The sequence below is a fragment of the Denticeps clupeoides genome, chromosome 4 (genome assembly GCF_900700375.1).
Source record: "Denticeps clupeoides chromosome 4, fDenClu1.1, whole genome shotgun sequence".
In the NCBI taxonomy this organism is placed as follows: domain Eukaryota; kingdom Metazoa; phylum Chordata; class Actinopteri; order Clupeiformes; family Denticipitidae; genus Denticeps; species Denticeps clupeoides.
This window is the reverse complement of record NC_041710.1, coordinates 13,972,769-13,992,034: the sequence shown is the minus strand read 5'-3', so window position 1 is coordinate 13,992,034 and position 19,266 is coordinate 13,972,769. Positions and strand designations below refer to the sequence as shown.

The window sequence follows — 19,266 nt, the reverse complement described above, 5'->3', positions numbered from 1 at the left end:
ATATTGCGCATGTTAGGTTGGCACAGCGGTTTGCTCCTTTTCATTTTGTCAAGGTCCAATTTGTCTCTGTGGATTATGTATGTTTACCCTCGTGATCATGCTGACTTCCTTTAGGTGCTTGGTCTAGGAGGTCTATGAGAACACTTACATGACCGTGTAGTTTCTACCTCTCAAACCTTCACCTGGATAAGCGGATCTAGAAGAAGCGTGGATCACCTATGCGTTAGAGGCCATGACCTTACACTGCACTTACATGATTTGTAAATTAAATATACACATGATTTGTTTCCTGCAAGGACAAAACGGAATACATGCCATCAAAATGGAATACATGCTGTGTAGTCTTTTTCTCACATACACCATCATGTCATAAATCCATAATTGTCCAACATTCACACTATGAACAGTTCGGCAATTCGTTCGCCAACCAGAAGGAGGTGGCTGCATTTGAAGGAGCTTCCAAACTGGGACAACCTTGTCAAGTCACTGTGATGCATTTGCTCTTTTAGTGCAGGCTTAGAAGGATGTGGACCCTGAATTGATACTTACCTTGAATGCAGGCTTCTCATGAGGACACAGTGGGGGGAAAAAGGCGTGACCACTGATAAATATGAATTTGTTGTCTTGCTATTCACTCGATCTGAATCTGCATCTGTTTTTCTGTACTTTATACCATTTGCGCCTTTTGGTCCAAACACCAACGATCATTCCACAGAATGATACTGAAACTGTGTTTTGGTTTTGTGGTCCCTCCTTATTGATTTACTTTTAATGAGACCATTTTAAAAGCTAATTTAAAAAGCTCATTAATATCTTGTGCCTAATGCATAGTATTCCGGACTAATGAGGTGGTGCATAAAATCTCTTTTGATAGTAACTGGCCCATTTACATAAAAACTAAAACTCTGTTAACTGAACCCCAAAACCATTCCTTATTATTGGACAGTGGCATTTACTCTGCATTCATCTCATTATATTTCTTCTCATTCTTTCTTCTCCTCTCTTCTCTTCTCTTCCCTTCTGTTATCCTTCTCCTTCCTCTCTTTTCTTCCTCTTTCTTCCCTTCTCTTCCCTTCTGTCCTCTCTTCTCCTCTCCTAACTGTTATGAACTATCCCCGATTTGTTGTTCACTCTTGCCCTATCATAGCTAGAAAGAAAACATTCAGTAACCGCAGAGAACACGCGCCTCAGCGCACATGAGCTGAGCTCATCTGCAAACATTAGCTTGTGCGGCTTTGTGCCAGCGAGGCATCCTTTACCCAGAATCCAATTAACCCCGTGGGCCAGCGCGATGTTGCACAGTATGTAATGGACTTCATTATGGACATCTCGCTCTCTGGTCAACGTCCTTTATGTCTCCTCCTCCCCACATTATCGCTTAATGATGAGATTAGGTAAGACCATTATTTTGCAACGCACAATGGCTGTCTATGCGGGAACTAATTAACTTTTGCTATTGTGTTTTCCTTTTTGCCAGGATTAGAGGCGGGCTGCCGTGTTTGTCCTTTGCCTGGCGAGACAGGGGGAACGCTTGCTTCAGCTGATTTGGGATGACAGGGGTTAGGCCTCTGCTATTCTTGTTTCCCCTGCACTGGAAAAAAAAGGGTCCATATTGCGCTTTTTTTTTTACCTTGACCTGTGTGTAGGATGTGTAAAGCAAAACAAACCGATGGACGATTCCTTTTCTCTCTGTTGTCTGTATTCATCACTTTTTGTGGTGATCAGACATGATCGCAATCTGCACATTTGTGATTTCACGATATTGTTTCAGGACACACCCAACCCATCTTAATGAAGGCAGAGCAAAATGAATTTTAATTTGTTTTACCTGCTAGACGTGTCTGTATTGGACAGGTTAAGTCTGGTTGGTTGCTATCAAGGTGACGGGCTGTTGTGGAGATTGACATTTTGGATGGAAGCTGTTTCTGTAATGCACCCCTGCTGAGCATCCCCAGCACCACACCCTCTGTGCCACACAGCCCATGCTGGCACGTCCTCAGAGTGGCTTGGAATGAATCCGTTTTGGTGGATGGTGGGTTTGTGAGGAAATCCCAGTCAGCGGTGGCTTGTTGGCATGGTGAGCAGAGGGCTTTGGAAGGGTTGGCCAGTGTGTGGTGGCCTCCATGCACAGCAGGCACACACTAAACTGCACAGGTTTACAAGGTTCTTGTCTGGATTTATTCCTAAACGGGCTGCTCTCCTGTTGCTAAAACCCAAGGACATGCTTGTTCATTGTTGCTTACATTTAATTGAATGTTACTTATTTCCAGAAACTGTGCAATTGTTTAAAGAAAAAAAAAAAACCCACTCACAACTTTTCCCTTCTCCCATATAAAAAACACTTTTTGGGGTTTATTGACCAGATCTGTAATCATTGTGTGGTTGTGCATTTGAGTTTTGCATCCTTAATTACCTGCATTCACAACCTACACACTGCTAGGTGTGAGTTCGTTGAAGAATCGACAGTTTCCAGTTGAGCACGACATTGACAATCGCCACAACAAAAAAATCATCAGTGTGGAAGAATTTAAACACAGGTCTAGTTTACACATCGGTTGAATTGAGTGGGTGTTTCTACTGAAATGACAGCCATTTCTGATCTGTAAGATATAGGTTGCAGTAAAAATGTATTTTTTATGATAATTTTCACTGTGGGCATGCACCATGTGAAATGAACTACTGGTGCTACACTTTCAAAAATGTCATTTGGTGGGAATTACTGTTTTCATACGCAGCACTTTCTCAGTCTTGCCTCGACTCCACCATTTCACAGCAGAATGATTTCGCGAAATGCGAAGCTGCACGCACGCACACACACCGCCAAGGACCACCTTCACTCACAAAAAACAGCCTCCAGTGCTGTTAGGACTGTTTAAAGCTTGAGCGCTGAGAACACAGCATTTGTCTCCGATACCAGTTTCAAAATGACTGAAGTACACACACATTCACACACATGGCTGCGCTTTTACGTTTCTGTCTGAAACAGGCAGGTTTTCAGTTGTCATCTGAAGACATTCAGTGACAAAGCTGTTTGGGCATCTAGAGGAAGGTAACTCCACCACCTGGGTGACACAACCTTGATGGGACTGCCACTGATGTGAAGAGAACGATCCCCAAATACTTTTAAGTCAGCAGTGGTAACTGGTCGAAAAAAAAGTGCCATAAAACAAACAAAGCTGTAGACGTTACTGTGAAAAAATCCACTCCTTCACTCATTCTAAGGAAAGTCTTTATTGGTCAATGTACAGAAAGTGCTGCAGTGACCACTGAAGAAAGAAAACCATTTTTTACAAACCAAAAGAGAGAAACATATACAAAAGAGAAAAGTCTGCCATGATTTTCAGTTTTTTTTTCTATGATTTCCTTTTTCCTTCATTAACACAAGTGGTAAAAAGATCTAGTGAAATAGGGGGGCCAGGTGGGACAGGGTCTCACAAGGATGACGTCACAAGCACAGGACTGAGGGAGGCGGATGAGGAAACGTTACATCCTAACCACAGCTACAGACATTACATGTAACCAAATGTATACATACAAAATGCAGATCTTGTGGCAACATTCGAGGGAAAGAAAGAACAGGCAATTCTTTTTTTTTTTTTTTTTTATCTCTTTTTCGTTATTTTTTTTTCGGTGACATTTTTTTCCTGTCACTGTCGGGTTTTTTCCCAGCAGTGCTCATTAGCGGCCACTGCCACTCTACCTTCTACCTGCCACTTAAGACGTCCCGCCGTACCCAGACTTAAGAGGATGCAAGCTTGACGAAAGCTGAGCTTTAATCTATATAACCTGACTCCCTTTTAACCCAGAACTTGCACACCAATTAATGTTCATTGGAGAAATTCCCTTGAAAAAGACCCCGGAGGAAAAGGCAGCTTTTCCACAAAGCTGGAAAAGCTTGGACAGGTAAATGGTGGCATGGGGACGTCTTCCATCAGTTCTTTGCTTTTAATTGAATTGTCTTTCTTTTTCTTTTCTTTATTGGGCCCATGGCTGTCCAAAATTGAGTTTAAAACAAAACGTGGAGATCTCTCAGCAAAGAGACTCAGGCAGGGGTTACAGAGACAAGTCATCTGCAAACAGAGAGAGAGAGGGAGGAAGATAGAGAGGAGGGACAAATGGACAGATGCTCCGTCCTGAGGCAAGCAGGCATGGACATGGACGGATGGAAGAAAAGGATGTGAGTTCAGCTACTTTCTACTGTTATATACAAACAACAGGCATGAAAAAATGTACAGCTTCTCTCCCCCATATTTCTAACTAAAAAAAGAAAGGAAAACAAGAATAAAAAGTGAGAGAGAAGGAGGAGAGGAAAACCTATCAAAAGCACATTGCAAATAAAGTTTTTTATTTAATATGTCAGCTCATTACTATATACCTCTGTTAAAGACAATGTGTCAATCAAAATCTCTCTGAAGATCTAAAATAAACATATCTCCTAGATTTTAAATGAAAAAAAATATCATCGATATCTTATATATTCCATTGCAAAAAAACAACTTTAAAGATAGTTAACATTGCTTTAATGCAATATTTTGTTTAATTAGGCAAAATAGATGAATAAGGGGATTCCCACGCATTAAGAAAGGGAGCATAGTATTCTAACCTGGAAAAAAAATAGAAAAATCTTCAACCAGTAAATGTGGATTTGAGGGTGTCCATTTTGGTTTGAGTTGGCATGGTGTCTGTGCATGGGTATGTCCAATTGATGTGACTGTGGCATCAATGATTACAATTACATTTTATGACATTTGTGTAGATTGAAGGAGATTGAACCTACATTATTTGTATTTAGCCTGAAAATTAAAATATGATTTTTTTTCTTTTGAAGCAATTCCCCAAAGAGACCAGCAGGTGGAGACATTGCATTGTAATGTGCTGAAAGATGGATGTTAATCAGAGAAAGTTGTTTTTTTTAAACGAAGACAGAGCCTGATTTTGCTGGCTCTGGGTGTAGCATCTGTTTTGTCTGTGCATGCCCATGTGTGTCAGTGTGGGTGTATTGGTCTGGTAGTGTACGTTTGGAGTGTGTTTTGTGCAGTTGCATGGTGTGATTAATATTGTAACGTAGTGTGGTGGTCCCACTCCAGCTTGCCCTTGATATTATGTGCTTCTGTTTCCTCTTCTTCTCCGCTGTCCTCTGAATCAGCGCTGGAATTCTCTCCGGCTAGTTCGTCCTCATCCTCATCTTCTTCCTCCTCCAGCTCCTCTTCTCGTGCTTCATCTTCCTTCTGAGCTGCATCGATGTTCTGCAAGTTCAAGTTCAAATGAGCTTTATTGCCATTTCAGCTACACACAGGCTACATGTTACAAAGAGAACAAAGACCACAGACAGCGCTAAAACAAGTGGAATGAGTGCCCAGCACCATGGATTCACCGGCACACAGTTCAGTCTCAAGCTGAAAAATCTTAGCACTTCATTGTTAGTTTACTAATAACAAATATAAAAAAAAAAAGGGAGAGCGACAAACCTCCATTGGATTGACTGTGATGGTGAGTGTGGAGTCATCCCAGTCCATCTCTGCCTCCTTGCCTCCATCTTCATCGCTTTTAGAGCCATCCTGGTTAGTGGTATGGATGCGGTATATGCCGAGAACTACAATGACGACTAGGGCAGCGATACACATCACTATGACCACAGTGGCAGCTGGAGGGGTACCTGCAAGTAGAAGACGGATGAACCAGAAGAAATATAAAGCAATTAACACCACAGTGACAAAGTGAGCCATTTCTAATCTGTAAACCTAGCAATCTCTACCAGAAAATGAAAAGAATAATGAAGGCTAAAGTGAACTTTATGTCTGTAGACACACAAAAAAGGAACCCTGGTTACTGAGCATGAGTCATGTGCTTTGTGAATAGGTCAAAAGAAGTGTGCATTGTCCTCCACTGCAGAGCACAAATACGAATAGAAGCAAGTGCCAGCAACCCTTATGTCCCACCTTTAAATGCCACACGGAGCTAAGCCATGTCTGATAAAAAGGGAGCCACACAAAAATGACCCATGGCCATCGAATGGCTAGATAAGGAACCATCTTCTGCAGTGGCAGCAAAACTGTGGCCAAAATAGAGCCAGTAACAACACAACAGATGCAGCACTGTTCGTAACGTTCATTTACCTCATAACAATAACTGATGAAATGAACCAAAATGAAGGCCTGTCTGTAGACAGGTTGAATCCAAACCCAACTGTGGTGTCAATGTAAAAATGTTTGCCTGATGAAAATTTTGCAAATAAATGTGGGAATAATTCCAGATCAAAGCATTTGATAGCCACCCATGAACTGGGTTGTTTGATGTTAATGTAGCCTGTATTGATTGTCTGGGATCCAGGATGGAGGTGGCTGCAATGATGCACTGACTGGGTGGCCACCATCACGGTGCAGGGTTGTTTTGTACAGGAACGTGGGGTACAGCTGCCACAGGGATGCCACATGAATCCCATTCTCAGAACGGCAAAACTCCCTTCTCCCTTCTTCTCTGGCCTGATCACAGAATCCCCTCATGTATCCATCAAGCACTTCACCCAGAGCTCAAAAGGCTGCTTATGAATAGCAGGAGAAAGGCAGAGAACCGTTGCCTTTTGTGACAGCTTTGAAACGGATGATGCTGCTGCCAGCGGTGAGAACAACAGGCAGAGAGAAAGGAAAACTCCACAACAAAGGGGTTCACAAAAAGGCACAGTGATCACGCCTAAAGGCCGGCATTCACTCGGAAGTGTACTGCAATTGGATTTTTTTTACTTGAGACTGTTAAATTGCACAGGAGTCACTGAGAGGGAGTTATTGATGAGAAGATTAAAAATTTCAGTCAGGGCAGCCAAAGAGAGTTTGGTAACACAAAAACACCCAATGACTGAATTGACTGAACCATGTGAGCAATATTCTTTCTATTGGTTTTACACTGAAGTACACTGAACAAGTAGACTGTATTACAGAATTACCAAAATGGACCTTGTTAGCCACAGTATCACACAGAACAAATTAGGGCATTAACAACTTATCGACTTATCTTTGAATTAAGTTGCACAAACAATACAAAAATATATAAATACATTATAATTTTTCTTCGTCTAGCACCTAACAATCTCTGAGCATGCTCTTCACTGACAAGTTTGAGCCTTATCAGGGCTCTTAGTTTGTAAACTCAATATTCTATAGAAATCGAACGAGAATTGCTGGTGTCTTCCTCTTGTAAGTCGCTTTGGATAAAAGCATCTGCTAAATAAAGTAAAGTAAAGTTGAAGTTGAGTGACGTCATCTTCACATTCGTAATCCAAGCAGTCAACCTTGTACATATTACTCCTCCTTGTGCACCTTACAGCTGTGAATGTTATATCCTGACACTTGGATCATATTCATATTCATTGTGCGTGGTTCAAATTTCCTGATTTCATGTCTGAATTCTGTATTTATTAAACCATGTGTTTGTGAGTGTCCATTCATTCCCACCACACCTCCCTGACAGAATTTCCGGACCCCTTCTGCATGCAGCCTACTCAGCCCTGAGGCCAATCATATGGTTGGTTGCTTGATTTTTTCCCCCCAATTAATATAGTCATTGTCCAGTCCTGGTCTTGTCACCGATTATACTCCCCCTGTTTTTCAGGGGTGTGATTGGGTCCTACACTGATCCATGACGATAATAATCCCCCTCCGGGCCAGGCGACAGGTTCAGTTCTGTGCAAGGCAGGGTTAAGGTGTGCACACCACTGGGAGGGGTCACTCACACACCTACATCTTTAGTTGTTTAGTGAGATGTCTAAACACATCGGAAAAAAAACAGTGAGAGAGGGGAAAAAACGCACAACTTGTCAACTTCTCTCAGGTGACACCGTCTTATGCTTCTGACACATCAACAAGTTGGCTTTTCTGTTAATTGACTGTTAGAAATCGATTAGAAGTTCTTCTCAAAAACCTGGCCTGATAATCATTGAAAACGTTTGTGGTCCAGTGATGCAGCTGAGAAAATGATCATCCACCAAGTGGCCACCTTGTACAATGGTTGTCATGTTCCTGGACCACTGAGAGCGTCTCGCCGACCTTGACCTGGATAAGTCAGTTAACAAAATGGATGGATGGAAGTAAATTTCCTGTCAGTTACATAGAACAGCGCCTTCAAACACATAAATGTGTTAGAGCGTGACAAGAGCTGTGAAAATGTGCACTGAGGGCATTAGCTTAGCTTGACAAATTAGCTTGACATGCTCTAAGGCAGTGTTTACCAAGCCGGCACCTCAAGTGTCCCCTGCCAGAATGTTTTCTTCACAACTTCTTCCAAACTGACACATTCCTTGTAAGGCTATTATCAAGCACCCAAATGCCATTAAGGAGGTTCTGGGATAAAAACATTCTGCCCCCTGAAGAGAACTAAAGGGAAACACATCTCTAAGACAATGACTTCTGGAGTAAAATGAGGCCAGGGGACAAATGAGGAAGCTAAGGTACACAGCTGGTACGAAAACACTGAATTTTTGCAGAATTTTAACAAAGAAAAACCTAATAACCTGGTCCTAGTACAAAAAAAAATGTAATTAAATGATTTTTTTAATTTAATACAACAAATTTCTGTACCCACTGTATGGCCCTATTTTAATAAAAGGGTTGAACTACCTTCAGCATTGGTTGTTGCAACCAATGCTGTGAGTGAATCTGTGAGTGAAAATGACGTCTCATACACCCTAAACAATTCTTTCACAATAAAAGCCTGGTTAATACTGGTATAGTCATCTTGAAATGGGTTTGGGTCATATTTTAAGGAATGAAAAATTAATTGATGCTAATTCAATATGCTTATCTCAGGTTGCCAATTGACCACATAAATTGTAAAAATGTGAAGCCCATATCTGACCAACTAAAGCAACCCAGCTCATAACACTGCTTCCACAAGCTCATTCAGTAAGTACTATGCATGATTAGTGCTCCCTACACTTATAAATCTGCATGACCACAGGACAGATCTACTGTTCCGTTGTCCAAAATTTGTGCTCCCTAGCAGATGAAAGCTTTTTTAATGATTAATTGCTCTAGCAAGTGGCTTCTTATAGCCACACCCATTTAGTCTTGTATACAGTATGTCAGTTTATTTTACTTTTACAATTAAACTACCATTTCATCAAATGTGGACCTCCACCTTCCTCTTAAAAGAGGAAGGTGGAAGGTGCACCGTGGTGACTAGTTCACAGTTCACTCCCTTCACCGCAGATGGTGCTGCTCCAACCAAGAATACAATTACAGTGAGAAGGTGCAATGATATGTGCTATTGACACATCAGATCAGTCACAGCTAGTTCTCAGGCATGCAATCACCTTTTTGGTTGGTTCCAGCTCAGATTTACCAGGTTCATGTATATACACAATGTATTCTGCAACTCATTATTTCATATTTTATAAAACACTTTGTGTGTACTGTTCAGCTTGATCTGACAATGTTCACTCTCTTATTCTCCTCTAATGAAACATTTACCCAGCCATCAATATTAGTCCCCTTGGTCAGTCAGATGCATGGTGTTATAACTACATGGTGAAAATTACTCATAATGTACAGAAGTGACAAGGCCTTTAACATTGTATTCCCCTGCCACCAGTACTACAGTAACACTATCAAAGTCAATCCTGAAGCTAATGTTTACTGTCCCTCTGTGTGACAGCTGAGTCCATGTAAACATGGAACCATGGGAGCCTTTGAGAGAACATTCTGAAAGTGTTTTAAAGTGTATTAAAGTGTATTTTTCTCGTTTTGGGATTGCCCTAAAGGAAGTCACCTGCAAACACCTCATGAATCCTCCTTAAACCAATGTAAATGTGGTTCTGTTCCTTCCAAACAACCTGGCTCAGATTTGTATCTCCCTACAGGACTGGGCTGGTGGCCAGGTGTTAAACTTACTGTTGGGTTAATGTGGCTACAATTGCTATTAGTAGTGTACCAAAACCTTAGAGGGTATTATTTCAGTGTTGAAATGTGTTGTTCACTTTCATAACATCTGAACAATCAGCACCAGCTCTACTTCATAAATCAACTACTCTGGTCCCACAAGACCAAGACACAGTAAGGCAAGACTAAGACCAAGACCAAGACTGAAAAACAGACATCACATTACTCAGAACAACTGTATAGAAATCAATGACATCATTAATCATTAAAATTCAAATTCATGTTATCTTTTCAATTGTCACGAGGCCTGACACAAAACAATATTCTCAGCAATACTCACCTATAACCATTTTATCAGACCTCGGGAAAGGGATGGGATGTGCCAGAAACATGTTCATATTAAGCCTCTTATTCCAGGGACAGAGGCCAAAAGCTATGGCTGTGTAATGATCCCTTTTGAATTGAAGGCAATGAACATTTGACTCTAAAATACATTTTCTTCTAGCAAATTCATCAAATTAACATTTATGCTAGTGCTGGTTCACTACTGACAACAAAGGGTAGTGTACAAAGACCATGAACATAAAAGTTATTTAAAATAATTTACTCTAAATTCAATTACACCTCAAAAACACACCTCGTGGTGGAGAGAACTCAGCTAATCGAGTTTATTTTCTTTTTGTAATGTCATACAATGTCATACAAACTTTTGCTGCTCTTGCACATAAGATGCAGGATTCTAATCTTCTGGACTCATTTTCTGCGTATACTGAAAGATAACAGATTCAACACAGACGTGTTAGTTTGTTCATCCAGGATCAATTACAGGGTCTGGGGAAAATGCATGGTCATAGATGGATATTCACAAAGTACAGAGAAAATTGCCTTAAAGCAAAAAAAAAAAAGTAGAACTTAGAATCATATTATCCAAGTTGGATTCTGAGGGGTGAGCTTTAGAAATGTTAAATAACTGTCCTAAACAGACCGTGCTACAGCAAATTGTTATATCCCAAACCGTCAAAGTGTCACTAAGGTGCCACTGAGCAAAGGACACTGCTCACTAAGGTGGTGGGTTAAATGAAGAAGACACATTTCGTTGTGTCACAGTGTGCTGTGCTGCAGTGTTTTACAATGACAATCACAGAACATTTTTTTTTTACATTTCATGGTCTGTAGTAGTGATGTAACTGCTGCCAAAAAACAAAATATAAAAAATAAATAAAATAAAATAAACTACTGTACTATGTGTGCATACACAACATTCCTTGTCAGAGTTAGGGGATTTTCCTCACAGTTTGATGACAAGAAAAGTAGAGCTAGCCATCAATCTTATAGTTAGAATGGTGCTTTCTCTGCAGATGCCTCGTGAATGCAGACGTTGTCCCAGCTGTCTCAGTCAAGGTGGTTCCACAAACAGCTGGGTGCAAATGGACAACAGAAAACCACGCATGCAAAAAATTAAAAATATAAAAATTTAATAGTTTTGCCGATGCCCGTGATGCAGCCCTGGGCCATGGCCAATGTCAAAAAACGTCTTTGCGGACATTTAATTGCTGACTTTGCTAGGATGCAATGTGTAGACTGTGATGTGCTGGAAGTGTCCGTTGAGAAAATGTTAAAATGTAACATTTTAAAATAAGGGCATCCGACTGGTTGCATTTGAATTGCGGCGCGTAGTAAATAATGATACTGTTCTGTGGGAAGCCGCTGCTTTCTATTTTTTTCCTCATCCCATCGAGACTGCTATACCCAAGACCAAGACTGGTCTCGAGAACTACATCACTAAGTCACGCACACACTTACACAATACAGTATATACAGTATATACAGTGTATAATAAAGACTTAATCTTTGTAGTTCCCAGTGTAAAATTTTGCCATTAACACACTGAAAGAAAATCATTGGATTTACTTAAATGAATAATAGAGATTGGTTCCACATTATTCATTTGATTTAGGCTATTCTAATTACTTCACATTATTTCAAACCATACATATTAAGTTTTTTTGAAGCAACAAATCATTTTTATTAAGTAATTTGGAACTGAGTCCAAATTAAACACTTTCTTTTAACTAAAGAATTAGGTCAAATTCATATGATTCATTACCTTTTTTCAGTGCAGATGAATTAGAGATTCAGTACTTTTCCACACAGAAAGTACTTTCCACACAAGAAAGCACTTTTCCACACAGTCAAGGCCAATTCAAACACCTTGCATAAAAATCTCTACTTCATTCAAGTCTCCTTGCTCCTCTGAGTTCAATGATGATCTGCATCACGGGTTGTGTTGTGACAGTGCAGTAGATGCTATCAGGTAAATTTCCCCTCTGTAAAGAGCACCTCTGATCAAACCTCCTTTTAAAGGCTTTAGAGCAAGCATTTTATATCAAGAGCAAATTAAATTGCTAATGTTGCTATAACATTTTATAACATTTTATCTGGACATGTCTAATTTTTAAAGCCTATCCCCAGGCTTTGGCTTCAGTAATGAATACATATTTGATTGAATATCTGCTCATTTAATTGTTTTGGACAAAGTTGAAATATCTGGGCAAAATTTTAATAACGCCTATGATGTATTTAATGATCTGCCTTAACAGATTTTTGTTTCCAACTTTAAAAATATAAACACAATATCATTTTTTAGATCGAGATTCCATTGTACTTTTTTCATTGTGAATACACAGAGGCAAATTTTCAGGTTTATCTTCAAAACTGACAGAAATAAGAAATGAAAAATAAAAAATCTGTTTTTTTAGGAGCAAATAACAAAGATTGACAGCTCTCACACACCCTATTCCCTCATTATAGACAGTTTAAACCTGTTCTCAAAAAAATGTGGGCAAATGCCTGTTTCAGCACACAGTAATACAGAAAAGTGCTAAACTACGCACAAAACAAAACCACAGCTGAAACATACTTGCAATTTCTATTCTCACTTTACACATAATTAACTATTCCTAAACAGGGTTGTGGCTACCAGATTCATCCCAGGACGCTTGGCACAGGGCAGGGAACAAGCCCACCAGAGGCTGTTTGTACAAACATGCACACGTTAAACCTACATGCAAGTAACCATCAGTGGATCACAAACGTGATCACCATTTTGTAATCTTGGGATCATACCAACATGCATAATACAGTGATGTTGTAAGATGGGACATCTTGGAGACATGACATTCCTGTGCCTTTGTTGTGCATAGAGATTAAACACCTCAGTTTTTGCATCCTTTTGTCAAAATGCATTCCAACACCCCCGAGCCAAACATGTGAGCTGCCGGCCGTCGGGACCGCCTACCCTCTTTGTCTTCCCCAGATGGGAGGCAACGGGGGCGTGACATCAGAAACAACAGGTTCTGATTGGTCTATGACAACTTCCTGTAGGCCATTGACAACTGCCTGTAGGCCAGGGGTATAAAGGTCTGTTCACATGTGGGGAAGGGGCTTCTTTTCTTTCCCAGCTGTCTTTCCATCGAAACTGGATCTTCTGGTTTTCGAGTCTGCCCTATCCTCTCATTTTTTCTCATGGCTTCTCTTTCTCTCTACTCTTTCTTCTTATTTTTGTTTTCTCTGTAACATTGGTACCTTTTTACATACAATATTCACATGTAACTGTAATAATTATTTACCAGTGTTAATAAATTAGAAACTTTTTTAATTTTTTAACCTCTATTGCGCCATGCCTCTTTCTGCCAGGTAACATCAAATTGGAGTGGTTTGAATACAGTACTTTTGTGTGGAAGGAGAAAGAGTTTTTCTATACTCTGCTCTCTCTCCCCACCACGCTTTTTTTTTACAAATGGCGACCCCGACGTGATACCTTTGTTCGGATGTGGATCTACGACCGTAAGTCTTTTTTTATCTGAATTTTACTGCATAGCGAGGAATAGAATCTATATGCTTTAATTTAAATAAAAAGGATCCTAAAAAAAATATCCTAAAAAGCCCGGGACCGTAAAAACTGAGGCATTTCTAAATCCAGATCCACTCCGACAAGGTATAAAATGAACATAGACTAATTACTGTATCACTTACAATGTGGCATGCAGATATGGCTGGCACAATAGATGAACTCACAATCCAAACTGTAACCAGTAATAACCAAGATTTGTGACATTTTAGATTACCGGTATTACATTGAACATCATAAACCATGTCCCACGGTGAACAATTTGATAATAACTGATCAGAGATTGGAAATTGCGCTGTTAAAATTCATAGTTTACAGTTTAAATTCATGTTCGGTATGATCAACATGTTTAGGATCAGAATTTATATTTATGTGAAACTGTTTTTCTCTCTGAACACCTCAACAGTACCATAATCTCAAATAATAACTTTTAGTGATAAAGGTGTAATTCTCTAATCACATGGCAACAAGCGGGACTTTTTATTTGTATTTATTTTCCGGCCACTGTTGTTGATTAGGAGGAAGAAAGAGTTTTTCTACACTCTATTCTCTCACCCGACCACACTGTCTTTTTACAGTGTGAAAAACTATTTGCCCCCTTTCTGATTTCTTATTCTTTTGCATGTTTGTCACACAAAATGTTTCTGATCATCAAACACATTTAACTATTAGTCAAATATAACACAAGCAAACACAAAATGCAGTTTTTAGATGGTTTTTATTATATAGGGAGAAAAAAAAATCCAAACCTACTTGGCCCTATGTGAAAAAGTAATTGCCCCCTGAACCTAATAACTGGTTGGGACACCCTTAGCAGCAATAACTGCAATCAAGCGTTTGCGATAACTTTCAACGAGTCTTTTACAGTGCTCTGAAGGCCCACTCATCTTTGCAGAATTGATGTAATTCAGCTTTATTTGAGGGTTTTCTAGCATGAACCGCCTTTTTAAGGTCATGCCACAACATCTCAATAGGATTCAGGTCAGGACTTTGACTAGGCCACTCCAAAGTCTTGTTTTTCTTCAGCCATTCAGAGGTGGATTTGCTGGTGTGTATTGGGTCATTGTCCTGCTGCAGCACCCAAGATCGCTTCAGCTTGAGTTGACGAACTCAGGATTTTTTGGTAGACAGTAGAATTCATGGTTCCATCTATCATAGCAAGCCTTCCAGGTCCTGAAGCAGCAAAACAACCCCAGACCATCACACTACTACCACCACCATATTTTACAGTACACAAGGTATTTTCCCAAAAGTCTTGGCAATTATTGAGATGTTTTTTTAGCAAAATTGAGATGAGCCTTAATGTTCTTTTTGCTTAAAAGTGGTTTGCGCCTTGGAAATCTGCCATGCAGGCCATTTTTGCCCAGTCTCTTTCTTATGGTGGAGTTGTGAACACTGACCTTAATTGAGGTCTTTTGTAGCCTCTCGGATGAGTTGTCTCTGCGCTCTTGGGGTAATTTTGGTCGGCCAGCCACTCCTGGGAAGGTTCACCACTGTTCCATGTTTTTGCCATTTGTGGCTCTCACTGTGGTTCGCTGGAGTCCCAAAGCTTTAGAAATGGCTTTATAACCTTTACCAGACTGATAGAGCTCAATTACTTTTGTTCTAATTTTTTCCTGAATCTCTTTGGATCTTGGCATTATGTCTAGCTTTTGAGGTGCTTTTGGTCTACTTCTCTGTGTCAGGTAGCTCCTATTTAAGTGATTTCTTGATTGAAACCGGTGTGGCAGTAATCAGGCCTGGGGGTGACTACAGAAATTGAACTCAGGTGTGATAAACCACAGTTAAGTTATTTTTTCACAAGGGGGGCAATCACTTTTTCACACAGGGCCATGTAGATTGGAGTTTTTTTTTCTCCCTTAATAACGTAAACCTTCATTTAAAAACTGCATTTTGTGTTCAATTATGTGATCTTTGACTAATAGTTAACAATTTTTGATGAGCAGAAACATTTAAATGTGACAAACATGCAAAAGAATAAGAAATCAGGAAGGGGGCAAATAGTTTTTCACACCACTGTGTATATATATATATATATATATATATATATATATACACACAACCAACTGGTGAATCTCACAGGAACGTCCCCCATACACTTCATCTTATATCTCTTAATGAAAATATTGCCTATTGTAATCATTTGTTTAGTATATATGTTTTTTAATTTTAAACACCGTCACCTGCGTAAACATGTGAAACATCAGGTCTCTTCCAACTGTGACCGAAGCTCCCCCCATGCACTTCATCTTATATCTCTTAATTAAAATATTGCCTATTGTAATCATTTGTTTAGTATATATGTTTTTTAATTTTAAACACTGTCACCTGCGTAAACATGTGAAACATCAGGTCTCTTCCATCTGTGACCGAAGCTCATGAAGTGGAAGTTATTATATATGACCAATAAGCTGGTCAAGTAAAACAACAGCCTGGCATACACTAAATTACAATTGACACCACATGCTTGTCATTTCAAGTTTGTGCTGTCGCTGTCAATTAAAGACATGAATAAAATAAGCATGAAATAAGCATTTCAGTGGTGAGCATGGAATAATGTTAATAAAAAAGGCCAGTCAACACAAACCAGACATCAAAAAGTGGTGACAATTTCCTGAACGAACTGGCCTCAACAGATGAGAGGACATTTGCAGCCTGTTCAAAAAATACATTGAAAGTCTTCTAGAGTGGGTCTGAGTGGAGGCACACTGAGATGTTTAACTCTACTTTTCTGATAACATTCTCATTCCTCAGATCATTATTATCTGTCCTGCTCTGGAAAACTACAACTAAAAAGTTAAATGGCCAATAAAATCGAGAAATGTGCACACAAAAAAAATCCCCAGAAATGTAGATATTTCAATAAGAAAAAGCTCATGGCTCTGAGATGTGTACATGGATTCTGAGAGCTTATAGCAGCGCCTGTCGTCTCTGTGAAGCTTCTAGGTACAAATGCTGTTATCTGTGCAACATGCAATGTTGCTTTATTTGTCTTTCCACCCCCAGTCTGTTTCTCTCTGTCTTTGTCTCCATCACTCTGTCTCCATCTCCCAGCGCTGTTTGTTCCTTGCTACGTCGCTTTGTCACTCTCACTCTCTCTCTTTGCAGAGAGTTTTGTCCTGCATGTCCTTGGGGAAATCGCTGTTGTCCCTGGTGTGGCAAGCTTAGACTAATCTTCTAATCTCTGCTCCTTCATACCAGCACACTCGCTCACAAGAACCTACCACATCCATAGCCCAGCATGTGTGTGCGTGTGTAAATGTCTCAGTGTTTAACCAGATATTAACATTCTTCTGCATTGCTGTGTGCATGTGTGACTGCAGCGAGACATGTGAGCAGACTGCTGGATTGTGTTGTTGAGCATGTCTGTAATAGTATGTTGTCCCCTCTGGATATGAACTTGATTCTGCTAATCTTTTGATGGACTTTGATCTCATGGAATCGCACATTTCATTGCAGCCTGGCTCCAGAGGGAGTGCAGACATAGTAGGGGGATATCATTAATAAGAGTCTTTCTGCAAAAACAGATCATGCTAAACCCTGGTGTGCTTTCAAGTCAACATTAAACATACTACGCAATAATTGTAATACCACACAAAAACACTGCTCAAAAAATAAAGGGAACAACAAAAAAATAGCTATCGATGGAAATCAAATTTGTCAACCCATGGAGGTCTGGATACACATGGCAGGTACACATAAGGTACTGAAATAAACATATTTCTGTTCTGTTTCTGTGCATGATAAGCAGAAAGAAATGCCATCATGCCATCATTTTACACAATTACATGAGTAGATTCTTAAATAGAATATATTGATGCATAAAATACATTGTATGGGAGACATTACTGATCCTGTCCTTGAGGATTGTGTTGAAAGGTGTTCTGCTGGGTGACTATGATCAGTTCATGTTGTTCTTTACCTGAGTTGTGGTTGGAGTTCAGTGTGTGGACCATGAGTGGATGATGGACAGGTCTCATGTACTGCGGTTGGGCCACCATATGATTGACGTGCTCCACGGCCTCTGAACTGTGCACCACGCTGACCTGTGTGATGGGACAACACACTGTGGCTGCCTTCTGGCATGACAACAGAAAAAAGAGGGTGGTCTGAAATAGCCTGGCAGGGACAGTAGGGGAGAGATGACTGACCTCCAGGTTGAATTCGTTGCTGGTGTAGCGTCCATTGAGCTCAGAGCAGCTGAGACGGAACTTCCTCTCCAGCAGTCCAGCAGGACGCCAATTACGATACCTCACCTGCCTGATGGCCTGCTCATAATGCAGCATCGAGTCCACACCTGCGGCCAGGAGGTACACATCAGTCAGAGCGAGTCCTTCATCCCTCCACTTCTCTCTATCCACCTGCCTCTGTCCCCTCACTGATGAAACATGTTTTATAGCACCCTGACCCTGGCTTAAAGACAATCAGATGAGGGCATTATTATTTAGAGGAAATGAAGGTTATACTATGGTCTGGAATACTGCTCAATGCTGACTAGATACTGAGTGTGAATTAAAACTGTACAGTCCCTGACAAAAGTCTTGTCGATTATCTATTTTGTAGAAACACCTGCTATTAACCTGACTTTTAATTAATCAATTGGTGTTAGAAATAGTTCATATGAAAAGCTAAAACCATACCAAATGATGTTTAATGCATTGAAATGAATTAGTTTCACTGAAAAATGATTTATCATTCAATCAAGACTGAAAGGTCAAATTTGGCAAAACAAAAGTTGTCTCCTATACAGAAATTGAACAAATCTTGAGCAAATACAAAAATATGTCATCAAATTAACTAGTGGTGCTGTGAGATCCGAATTTAGCAAGGATTCATACAATTTATTGATGAAGTCATCAGGAATAGCAAAGAAAGCAGTCTTGCATGCGTCCCAGAGTTCATCAATATTCTTTGGTTTTGTCTTCCATACTTCCTCTTTCATCTTACCCCACACATGCTCAATGATGTTCATGTCTGGTGACTGGGCTGGCCAATCCTGGAGCATCTTAATCTTCTTCGCCTTGAGGAACTTTGATGTGGAGATGGAATGTGATGGAGCACCAGAATTTGGCCTCTTTTATGGTTGGGAATATAAAAGGTAGCTAAGATTTCTTGGTATTTCAGACTATCCACCCTGCAGATCTCTCGCACGCCCCACACTGCATGTAACCCAAGATCATGATTTTTCCGCCACCAAACTTCACTGTTTTCTGGGTGAATCTCGGATCTATGCGGGCTCCAGTAGGTCTCCTGCAATATTTGCGCCGACTGTGGTGTAATTCAACAAAAGATTCAGACAAACTGTTCTGGTTGACACAGGGACTTCAGGTGACCAGGTCTCGTGGAGCTCTGCTGCAGTGGAAAATGGTCCTCTCAAGCAGTTGTCTTGCAGGGTCTGCCTGACTTGGGCTTGTCAAAAAGTCTCCAGGCTCTTCAAATTTTTTTATCCTCTGTACTTGACGCTGAGACACATTGACTGCCATATCA

The 19,266-nt window shown here is 40.2% G+C and overlaps 1 protein-coding gene across 2 annotated transcripts in view; it reads right to left on the bottom strand.

The window, feature by feature from the left end:
* Nucleotides 1-3,211: 3,211 nt before the first annotated feature.
* Nucleotides 3,212-19,266, bottom strand: part of clstn2a (calsyntenin 2a) — a 164,022-nt gene continuing 147,967 nt past the window's right edge. For both annotated transcript variants that reach the window (XM_028977218.1, XM_028977219.1), the window contains exons 14-17: nt 17,931-18,076; nt 17,702-17,825; nt 5,469-5,656; nt 3,212-5,246 (exon numbers count right to left, since the gene is read on the bottom strand). In XM_028977218.1, coding sequence (XP_028833051.1) covers nt 5,052-5,246; nt 5,469-5,656; nt 17,702-17,825; nt 17,931-18,076 — 653 coding nt within the window. In that variant the 3' untranslated portion in view covers nt 3,212-5,051. The remainder of the gene's footprint in view (nt 5,247-5,468; nt 5,657-17,701; nt 17,826-17,930; nt 18,077-19,266) is intronic.